This window comes from Lissotriton helveticus, chromosome 8, assembly GCF_964261635.1.
Source record: "Lissotriton helveticus chromosome 8, aLisHel1.1, whole genome shotgun sequence".
Taxonomy (NCBI): domain Eukaryota; kingdom Metazoa; phylum Chordata; class Amphibia; order Caudata; family Salamandridae; genus Lissotriton; species Lissotriton helveticus.
The window spans coordinates 88,357,394-88,369,394 of NC_136069.1; the positions used below are offsets into that span (position 1 = coordinate 88,357,394).

The 12,001-nt window shown below is 43.0% G+C and overlaps 1 protein-coding gene across 1 annotated transcript in view; it reads right to left on the reverse strand.

Annotated features, from left to right (window-relative positions):
* Window positions 1–3,161: 3,161 nt before the first annotated feature.
* LOC144773710 (nuclear envelope pore membrane protein POM 121-like) overlaps window positions 3,162–12,001 on the reverse strand; it is a 372,131-nt gene continuing 363,291 nt past the window's right edge. The window contains exons 3-5 of the mRNA XM_078658855.1: window positions 6,465–6,620; window positions 5,918–5,998; window positions 3,162–3,288 (exon numbers count right to left, since the gene is read on the reverse strand). Of these exons, the coding sequence (XP_078514981.1) occupies window positions 3,162–3,288; window positions 5,918–5,998; window positions 6,465–6,620 (364 nt within the window). The remainder of the gene's footprint in view (window positions 3,289–5,917; window positions 5,999–6,464; window positions 6,621–12,001) is intronic.

Genomic DNA, 12,001 nt, shown 5'->3' on the forward strand with positions numbered 1-12,001 from the left:
GCATCACCACAGCATCACTCAGCACCACCACAGCATCACTCAGGGGCACCACAACATCACTATGCGCTACCACAGCATCACTCGTCGCTACCACAGTATCACTTGTCACCACAGCATCACTCGTCGCCACCACAGCATCACTCGTCGCCACCACAGCATCACTCGTCGCCACCACAGCATCACTCGTCGCCACCACAGCATCACTCGTCGCCACCAAAGCCTCACTCGTCGCCACCACAGCATCACTCGTCGCCACCACAGCATCACTCTGCGCCACCACAGCATCACTCTGTGCAACCATTCAACAACAACTGGTTCAAATATGTTCTCTCAATGTTTCAAGCTTTATTACAAATGTCACAATTCTTTTTTAATATTTCACTTCTGTTCTTGGATTTTCGTCACAATAAAATACACTGAACATAATCTTCACAAAAGTTATTTACAAAAGTTTAAGATATTGCCTTTATAACTTACAATAACATTTATTTAAGTATTAATTATTTTAAAAAAAACAAAAGCAATTGTTATTTGTAATATCAATACATCTAAGTCACGTAAATACAACACATATTGCATTACAAAGGCTATAGGTGTCACATTTGCGAAAGTATAACTATTGGCATTGTAAATGACAAAGCTATTAATTTAGCTATTTTCAAAACCAACATATAAATAAAAAATGTGTCATTTACAATACCAATAGCTCCAACTTTCCTAATGCGAGACCTATTGCATTGCAAATGCTTGTTGACTCTGTTGTGAATGGTCTGAATGAAATAGAAAGTTGCCATGCCCATCTGGCAACTATCTGTCCTTGAATCTATCCTGTCTTCAAATTTGGTCTTTCATTCTCTCTCTAAAGTTGCTATCGAGGGCTTTGATTTTTGGACTGAACAAGACGAATTAACCCTCCTGCTTTTGAGAGGTACTGGCTGTAATATGCCCATATAAATTCTTTCCCTGCAATCCCTGCCTTTCCCTAGCTAAAAATGACTTGCTATCTTTCTTGAAATGTACTTCTGATCTATACTGGAGCTTTTACCCTCCTGCGATGAGAGGCACTGGCTTCAATTTGCCAATATATAAATTATTTGGACAACCTTTTTTTGAAGGATGACGTGTTAGACCATTGAAGGTTTCCTCAATCCGAACAGACGCTTTTACTCTCCTGCGATGTGAAGTACTCGATAGTTCTGTGGCAACGCACTAATATGCTCGTTTGTCTTTAGTAATTTCAAGAAAACTTTATAAATGATTGACCTCATTACATTTTGACCCTCTGTCCTCTCATATCCAGCGATACGGGTTTGACACAGCTTTTGCACCCCAGTGAATTAGAGCCGCGGCCTAAACTATTGGACTGTGATACTTTATGTGCACTCACCCGCACAGTGGGCTCTATTCCAGTAATCGGTCATCTACTATGGCACATGATAGTCTCTGTCCTTTTAAGTATATGTATTTTTTATGTCTATGGTGTCAGTGTCACCTAGGCAACCACATCAATCAGGCTAGCGTCTGCATCGACGCGCAACCACTCCCCCTACCACCTGTAGGTTTCACGCATCTAGCATTGGCGTGACGTCCTCGCGCTCATCAAGCTCGTGAGCCAAGTGAGTAAAGCCTGTATACTTTGCCTCGGAGTGTGGCTGTTTGTGTTCATACCCCTCCATGCGGGGTCCCACTCTTCAATACTGAGTGGGCTGGTGTAGTTGCGGTCCCCGGACCGCCACAACTATTTTAAGTGTTGGCCTTTCCATTTCAGACCACGTCCTGTGCCGACCTGCTCCTGGCGGCACCCGCACTTCTTGAATACTGTGATTATCACGCGGGGTGAGTATATTGAGTAACTGCCTACCTTGCTGTTCAGATTGCTTTCCGTAAACACGCATAGGATTTAGTTCTTTTATCTTTTATTTTCCTCCTCCAGACACCCATTTATGTCATCTCTTCTCGCTTTTGGAGCCCTGCGGGCCCATTAATACCATGTAAATCCCACATTGTGATACTGCTGATCACGGTAATTAATCCTTTTTGCCACATTAGCTACCATTTATTGCCATTTAGTGAGCCTACTCATATATTGATTTGTTGCCTTTGTCTCCCAGGTTCCCGGCCCCCCCACACCCCTGTATTCCTCAATCCCTTTTTGTCCTGAAGAAGACCCTTTCCTAAATTCATACTGCTACCTAGAACCTGTGGGGTTGAAACATTGACGCTCATCCTATGTGCCTGCATTTTGACCATATTGTTGATTTATTTGCAATGGTTTCCCTTCTGATGGCTTATGATGCAATTGTTTGAACATTCATGTTATAAGTGTGGCTACATTTCTTAGTCAATACGGTTTTAACTATTCAAGGAAGTAGGTCACCCTGACCAGCACTCCTTTCCGATTTCCCAGCAAACCTTCGCACTTACCTTGCACTGACCTCACCTTCCCGCCTCCACCCTCCCTGGGGCACTTCTTTGTTTGTCGTATTTTGGACAACATAATTTATGACTCAATAATCTGCATATGAAACCTATGTTTGGATTCATTGTGATTAAATAACATTGAATCTAAGTTGTATGTATATTTGTTCTGCTAAAAAACTTTATTTTCTATTCAACCTTTGCTTTCAATGGTTCTGTACTGGGACCCCCTACTTATGTACTATGTTCTATAAGTCAGCAGGTTTCTCCCCCATGGCCAAGCGTATAAAGTTTTGAAGCACCGTCCATAGAGCTCTTCATCACACTGGTCCCCTTCCACTTCGACAACAGCTGCAACGCTATCTTCCAACTAGGTCATTACACTCTGCGAATGCCAATTTGCTCAGAGTTCTCAAATTTAAGAACGCTCACCTTAGTGGTAGAACATTTTTTGTATAAGTGGCTTGGCTATGGGACAGTATGCTGGACTATCTTCATTCTGTTAGCTATCTCTGTGCCTTTAGGAAAGCCTTAAAGAGCGGGCTCTGTAAGCTCTAAAGCTCTTACATGTCATGTCTGGATGGGTCTACGTTTAGATTAGTGTCAGGATGACTTTTTTTTAGGTGACAGTTTTGCCTCTACAAATAATAGAACCTGGATTGGAGCAATTCATAACTCATGGAAATGGGAAACTTCGTAGGGCTATGGTTAAGGAGGGCCGGGAGCACTAGACTGCCCACAGCCTATGCCTGCCAGCCAGTGGGTGACTGGTTCTCTTCCAGGGCAAGCTGCAGGCAGTAAACCACTTCCTCCCCTTTTCCTGCTCTTCTCTTATCCTCAGAAGCACAGAACTCTGCCTCACTGCATAACCTACAGATTGGTCACAAGTACTAGGGACAGGTCAGAAGGTCGAAAGCAGGACCATCGTAGGTAGCACTTTAGTGTGCTGATGGCTCAGCAAAGCGCTAACGGCCCTACTAACCCTGGAGGCACTCAGAAGAGTTTTTTAATCCCCTTTGTTGCGTCGCCTTTTCTCCCATGATCCCAAAAACTGGGGTGATATATCTTACACCCATGGGTGGAAGTCCTGCCTGCTGGTTGTAGAGGTGGTAAACAGGATAAGGAGGTGAGAAAGTGTGGGCACGTTTCAGCTCTCCGCTTCAGAATGTATCATACAAATGCACTTATCATTACCAAATTTGTCCTTCTGGCATTGCCAGATGGGCCAGTCGGCATAGGTACCTTGTGATGGCCAAAAAGCAGTCCGTCTTTCATTCACCGAATTCCCTTTCCATTCTAAGCTAACCCGAGGATGTAAGACGGGGAAAGAGATGACGGTTCATTCCATAGACACGACATGCATACAGTATCGCTGTGCTAGCAGAGCTGCTTTAAACCCATGCCTGCAGACCCCCGGCGCCGTAATGAAGTGTTTTCAAGCGTGGTCATCTCATGAACAGATTTAGACGACCGGGTCGGAGCACTGTGACGTGATCAGAATGACTTGCTTCGAAGTGCGACTGTAAATGCTCATTAAACATCAGTTTACAGGCAATAAAACACACAATCTGCTTCTCATACCCCTGGAAGACCTTCATAAACTCTACATTTTCTGAAACGTTTTCGGGTGGGAAAAGATTGGGCAGATTTTTAGGTCAGGTTTGACTGATGTAGCGTTTAGCCAGTGTCTTGTAATAACAAGCATTTACGAGGCCAACATAGATAAAGCTATTAGGGAGGTAAGGGGGTGGGGGGGTTAAGCTGCATAGCAGAATGGTGTTGGGAGACAGAACTGAACAGGCACAATTAGAAAACAGTGCTGATAAAAATTAAGCTTTGCATGCAGCACTTTATAAAATATCAATTAACTTTTCATCTCTGGAACATCTAGTGAACAGAAACTGTACTAAAAGAATCCAGCACGTAACTAGTTAAGCACGGACAGGAGCAACAGAATGTTTCCCTATACACATGCAGAGGATTCACGCAGCCTGAAGTGAACGTACCAGGGAAGGAAAGCAGAATGGTCTGGGCTGATTCAAGGATAAAGCATAAATGCTGCAACGGCGGCTAAAGGCTGACGCGGGTCAGGTGGGGGGGGGATTCGGGGGGAAATCGGAGTGGCCTGGGTGCTGCATTTTCTTAATAAGGATTTTGGCAGTGCATGCTATAAGAAAGACACGCTGCCGCCGTATGCACTGAAAATTATACAATTAAAAACAAAAGATTTGGGTGACCTGCTTTATATGAAGCCACTCGACCGCCATTATTCAAGATTAAATGGGGAATGGGAGATAAGAGAAGTAAAAGTTAACGGAGCCGCGAAATCGATCGTGGGGACGCGCTATGTGGTGGTGGAGGGGCGGAGCGAGGCGCGCTGCAAGGGTGCTGCGAGGAAAGCCAGATGGCGGCTGTGCACGTGCTCGCACACGTAACCGCAAGCTTGAGGCCAGCAAAAGTGTGTGGTTGGACTTTTAAAAGCCCACTTACTAAATGTCTCGCCAGAGCAGCGTATGCGCTGGCTCAGGAGAGACCTAAAAAGCAGTACTAATGTGAGACTACTAAATATCCAGATGACGTTGGATGATTAACCGAAACAGCACCATTTTCCAATCGAAAAGTCGCTTTCCTGATTCAAAGCTGTATTACTATGAGACAACTTAAAATTAACAAAAGAAGCCAGAGCTGTTCCAACAATTCCTACTCCTGAAGGAGCCTTTCCATCTACTGCAATATTGCTAAATTAAGGCAAAGGTGGTAACCATCTCTGGTGGATAGAGTGCTAGATAGCAAAACTGTACTCTGCTTGCACTCCGCGATTTTAAAAAGTTCAATGAAGATTTAGAACAGCATCCCTACAGACACAAATGCCTCATATTGCTTATGACAAAAGTCTGAAAGAGTACCTACTTGTATGGATTCTATCCATCATTTAAAACCCCATACCTCACTGATTCCTCAAGAATCGGTCCTACTCTAGAATGTTCTGAACCGCTCTACCTAGTCCCAACTGCCATGCCCCAGATAACTCACCTATCTTTGAAATTATCTTCTCTTAACTTAAAGAAATTGCAAGCCCCAGCTTACTACTATGTGCTGAACATTATTAACTAAGGGAATTGGTTGATAACCTTGTGTATTACTTGTGTTACTTTACTATTATTTGGCTTGTAACGTACTACATCAGTTATGTAAAAAGCACTTAAAACAATCTTATCTATTAAGGAAATCCATCATGCCTCACAACAAAGACCATCATCGACAAAAAAAGAAGGGAAATGGGAATACTTAGAAATCAGCTTGAAGAAGAAGGTTGTTGCAATACTGTGAAAAAGGAAATCTCGAGAAGAATCAGTTTGTCTCTAGACCAGATATGCTCTCGCCTTAAACTAAAACATCAGCAACGACCAACAATCCTTACACGCATCCACTAATATTCCCAATGCAACCCCCCCTATATGAAACAGTTTATCCATGTGACTTTTCCCTTCTTACTTACTTTGGTATCAGGGACGCAGGCGAGCCGTTTGCCACTATGGATTCAAATGCAGACTGTCCACTGCCACTGCTGTCATGCCGTCTGTAGAAGATGGACAGAGCATAAGCAAATAAAATAGGAGACAACAGAACAAGATTCCATTTCAGAAACAATCACAACTATTCTAGAGATACTATACATATCACATAGAAATTAAAGTACTTTAAGCATACCACAGTCATGGTAGAATACAGTCCATATGGGCCGTGAGAGAACACAATCCCTAGAGCAAAGCCAGTAACCATCTACTGTAGGGAAATCCACAAGCCACATTAAAAGACGAGCTGAATGCAACATGCTTCATCACTGATCACTTCTGCGTTTATTAAATTATAACACGACAACTAGTACTAAAAAAGCTTACAATGTTAAAAACATGGAAGAGTCATGGCAGCAAGACGGACCCCACAAAGCGGCTCAATGAAAACTGAATCATAGTTAGAAGGCTGCTGAAAAAATGGGCTTTGTAACTAGGATCCCTATCGCCCTTAAGGCAATACCCGTTTACCTCCGTTTGTTTTCCTGGCCATCTAAACGTGTTATATCTTCTTCCACAACCCTCTTTCGACTTGCTTTCAGGGCATTAAGCACAGTCTCTCTCGCACATGGGTCTGGTGTGACGTTTTCCACAGATTTAAATACTGGAGATGTCAACTGGTCAAAGCTGCAGAGACAAGAATTCAGTGAGACGACTAATTTTACATTTTTGGCAGTGATGCTATTTCGTGCTTTTTTTAAAATTTATTTTTACTTTTTATATATTGAAGTTTTATATAGCGCTGGCTTCACCCAAGGGTATCAGAGCGCTTTACATTGTAGGTATGATAGTAAAAAGAATACAGGACAAATGTATCAAAAAGAAAAAGCAAACAAGTACAGTACACAAAAATAACAATGAACGAAATGGGTATTAGAGAGATGAGCAAGAAAATATAACATTAAGAGGATGTCGTAACATTATTATACTATACGCATTCAGCTAGATTAATTTAACAGACTCAGGCTGGCAGGTATGGTGCATGAATAAGGTGAGATGAGAGTTGAATTGAGTTGCAAAGATTAGGGTAAGGGTTATAGGGGGGGGAGTTGGGATGTGTGGAGAGAGGTAGAGCTGGGAGGGATTTTCTCGTCAGTTTATGTTGCCGGGCATATATGGTTTGGGGAGAGGGATTAGGGTAAGGGGTAGAAGGGTGCTCCCAACTATATAACAAAATCCACTTTTAGATCATCAACAAATGGAAAACAGAACAGGTTATAAGAATTAATTGCAAAAAAGCATGCCGCAATTTAAGCAAGCTTCGAGTTGCACAACAGCTATAAAAAAAATGCACAACGCTCCAACAAAAGAACCATCGGTACCACCAACAGTTTGATTTAAAGTTGAAGTCTACAAGACATCAGGAGCAATCACAGCAATGCATACAGGAAGCCGCAATGCATACAGGAAGCCAAATATGTAGACAATTGAACAAGTGTTGAATAAGTCACTTAAATTAAAAAAATCACATTCAATGCAAGGATAGCTACAAAATATTAATGCTTATTGAAAATGTACAGCTGTCTGCACAAAAACAGCAAATAGACGCTATACACTTACATGGGAGAGCGGGCAATCTTGCTATCTGGGGAGCAATCTTCACTGTAACTGGAGTGTGGATCACTGTTCTTGCGTTAGTAGCCATACCAGGGCACCATAGGCATTGCCCCAGTCACAGCATACTGCGTCTGTTGAATAGGATACCGCCGTCTAGGTGTTAGAGCAAAGCGATTCATACATGGGAGCTCTCTAAAAAGAAAATAATGAAATTCTGGGCAACTAAGCAAGGCCATTCAAGCAGGTTAAATTATCAGATGCTGGAGAAAGCAGCAGCAAACTCCGAGACTCGCCAAGCATTATAGTTAATACAATCGTGTGTAGAACAGAGACAATGCAATGTATTTAGATGTTAAAGATAACCGGTGACAAAGCGACGGGTCAAGCGACAATCTCCAGCTCTGCACTACGTGAAGAAATATATCCCCCTCATTAGAAAATTACTTTGCAAACTTTAATATTTGTAATCCAAAGAACTAGTCGGGAGCCTCTAACCTGGCAGATGTTGAAAGGAGTGCTTCGTGTTCACCCTGGCATATTGATCCGCACACTTTCAACCCCACCCGCCCCACAAACGCGTTCATCCTTCGAAAATATATTGCTAGGTCAGTAGGATGTGATGCAGGGCTTGGATTGTTTCGTCACAAAAACAGTGCGCAAAAGATCTAAAACATGCGCCACTCAAGACGTGTATTACCCGCAGGTGAACTTTATATAGCTTTTGTCAGCACCGTCATTCGCAGACACCTATCAAGAATCAAGTATACATCAATCACATCCACAGCAGAGGGCAACATTTTCTACTCAGAGCGGATGTGTCCTGTAGGACTTACAGTAGCAAACAGGTACTCTGAAACAGTGAATGCCTTTCTTGTAATCACGGTTACTGCCGGCTGTCATAATAAAGCTTCATTTATCGAACCGAACTCCTGCGGACCTGCTTCATTATTACAAAAGTATTTTATTTCTATGTAACGCATCGCCTGTAACCCAACAGACGTGCCAGTAAATATTGTTCACCTACTCAAAATGAAAACAGTATCATAACGGCTCACGTGGCAATTAGAATTGCGTCCCAAGAAACACCTACAGAGTGCTCACTCAACATCCGGCAGCAGACACAGCCCCGGAGGCCCAGTGCGCAGGCACCAAGCACCGCCCGCAAACAGCAGAAGTGACACCACTGCCCAGGCGGGTAGGAGCAGGCCAAATCCGAGCAACAGAAACGTGGCCCAGACAGCCACCTGCGCGTGGTGCCGCACGAGCACCAAAGTCGCGCTCAGGCGCCCGGCTGCAGGATTCATCACGGGCCGCGCGCGGGACCACCTTAAATATCCCGACCTGCCCCACGCTAGGGAGCAAGGCCCTGCGGGATGTATGACGCTACATTGCGATCAGCTAGATCGCACGCTGTAACATCGTGTCTTTTACATTGCTTCCTCTATTACATCGCGTTCCACCACATCGCATCCATTTGCAACGCAATTGCATTGCTTCCCATTGGCCTGACACTTACCCCGCAGTACATTACGCCGCATGTCAAAACAGCGCGTTTTTTTGTGCTTGCCGCGTGATCCCGTCTCTACCCTCTCCCCCCAAATAGTTGGCAAGACCCACAGACCTCTAGAAAGTAGTGATATGGTTTTACAATAAGAAAAATACTGGAGCCACTGCACTATTTTTTAAATATTACATTTTGCAGTGTAAATGACTTGATATGAGGGGTAAAGACCTCTAGAAAGTAGTCATATGGTTTTAAAATAAGAATAATACTATAGCCATTGTTGATTAAATATAACATTCTTCGCTGTAAATGACTAGATATGAGGGGTTAATAGGAGGATCGAACCTTGTCTGACAGCACCAAAGTCGGCATAGGTATCAGTCAGACCACATCCTGTTCCTGTTATTGACGCGTGGTAATGATAACATATATATGTACATGTTGTCAGATGTTTCTTAATTGGACGTTTTGTAGCACACCTTGGCATATTTGTTTTGCAAAATTTGGGTACGTTTCATGTGCGCTGTAGCACAATTTGGCATCGCTATATAAAAATAAACCAGTTTTGTAGCACACCTTGGCATGTGAATGTTTTTTTATATATGAACAATAAAAAACAGATTAATGTATATGTTTGGCATCCCTTGGGCTTAAATCTTAGTTTATAAAAAGTTTATCATGTGCGCTCTAAAAAGAAACACAATACACAGCTAGCGATGTATCTCCGCTATAAAAATAAACACAATACACAGCTAGCGATTTAGATATTTGGCATCCCTTGGACGCGCTGAAATATGTAGGCACTGCTGCTTAATACAGATTCTCATGTGCGCTTTAAACAAAGATTATCGATATCCCTTCAGAAAAATTGCTACATATTGCTAGCGATGTAGGTAGCGTTAAAAAACATATTAAATATGAAAATAAAATAAATTACAATTAAAATAGATATCCCTTTATGAAATATTGCTACATATAGCGCTATAAACAATCACTTGCATCATGTGCGCTTTCTACAAAGATTATCATGTACGCATCATCACTTGCACTTACTGGAGCGTAAACACTTGCCCCCGTCATGCTCCACCGCTTTTAATGTGCTATCAAGTGCGATTCCAGTAAGCACTATAAACAATCACTTGTTAAAAAACATATTAAATATGAAAATGTGTCAGCAATAAAAGTCGATATCCCTTTATGAAATAATGCTACATATGGCGCTATAAACAATCGCATCATCACCTGCACTTACTGGAGCGTAAACACTTGCCCCCGTCATGCTCCACCGCTTTTTTAAAAAACATATTAAATATGAAAATGTGTCAGCAATAAAAGTCGATATCCCTTTATGAAATATTGCTACATATAGAGCTATAAACAATCACTTGCAGATTATCATGTATGCATCATCACTTGCACTTACTGGAGCGTAAACACTTGCCCCGTCATGCTCCACCGCTTTTATTGTGCTATCAAGTGCGATTCCAGTAAGCGCTATGAACAATCACTTGTTAAAAAACATATAAGCGATTCCAGTAAGCATAGATTAACCAGCAGGAACACAGACCGCCGGCGAACTGCTGCACGCGCACCAGCGCGAGACACCGCAAAAACGATCCCGTTCCCCAGGTTCAGGCATGCGTCGTGCACGAGGTGGGAGCGCACGAGACGTCGCCGTGAGCGTGCACGCAAGCTGAGGAGGATGCCGAGAAGACATGGAGCCCGATGCCGAGACTGACCTGCTGCGGAGGGAGAGGGACACGTGGAAAGAGCCCGGTGAGTGGGGGGGGAGGGAATGTGTGTGTGCGCGTGTCTGTGTGTGCGGTGTGGGGCTTAGTTGTAGGGGGGAGGGGATGTGTGTCTCTGTGCGCTTGTGTGTCTGTGTGTGTGTGTGTCTGTGTGTGTGTGTGTGTGTGTGCGTGCACGCGCGCGATTGAAAGGCTGACTGGCTGTGCACAGTTGGAGCAAGAGATGTGCACGGCTCCGGGGGGCTGGGCGTGCGCGCCCACGGTGTGAAATCCATGCGTGTGCACAGCTCTGTCTCCCTTCAGAGGCAACTCAATAGCAATAGGTCGAGAGAGCTCGACCTAAAAAGGAGTAAAGTTTTCTTGGTCTCAGGTGTGTCAAAAGGAGTATGAGCTTGTCAAACAAGATTTAAGTCTAGCTCCATCTTAACAGAGTTTTGATGTGAATTATGATTCAATTTTGGACACAGATGCCAGTTCCCGTGGTTTGGGGGCTGTGCTCAAGCAAATGAAGGATGGGATAGAGATTACCATCTTGTTTCTGTCTAGATCTTTAGTTGGTCCAGAGTTGTCATATTCTGTGATTGAAAAAGGGGCTCTTTGTATTTATTGGGCAATTAGGAAATTAAAAAAGTTCCTGTGGGGTAATTCGTTTGTGGTTCACACTGATCATAAACCGTTGAAGGATGTTTTTTATAAAAAGAGTTTGGATGCTATTTCTTCACGTATTTGTAAATGGGTTATCGCTCTTCAGGATTTTGAATTTGAAGTGAGATATTTACCAGGTGTGAATAATAAGGTTGCAGATTGTCTCTCTAGATTAGTTTTGGAGCAAGATGACCGAACTTCATTGTCACCTGAAGATTCTTGGGAAGTGGATGAGTTTAAGGTGTGTGAAGTTGTTGAAGGCATTGTTCAAGAGAATGATTGGAGAGAGGCCATGAGTACTGACACTGAGTTACAGGAAGTTGAAGGATGTTTTTTATAAAAAGAGTTTGGATGCTATTTCTTCACGTATTTGTAAATGGGTTATCGCTCTTCAGGATTTTGAATTTGAAGTGAGATATTTACCAGGTGTGAATAATAAGGTTGCAGATTATCCCTCTAGATTAGTTTTGGAGCAACATGACCGAACTTCATTGTCACCTGAAGATTCTTGGGAAGTGGATGAGTTTAAGGTGTGTGAAGTTGTTGAAGGCATT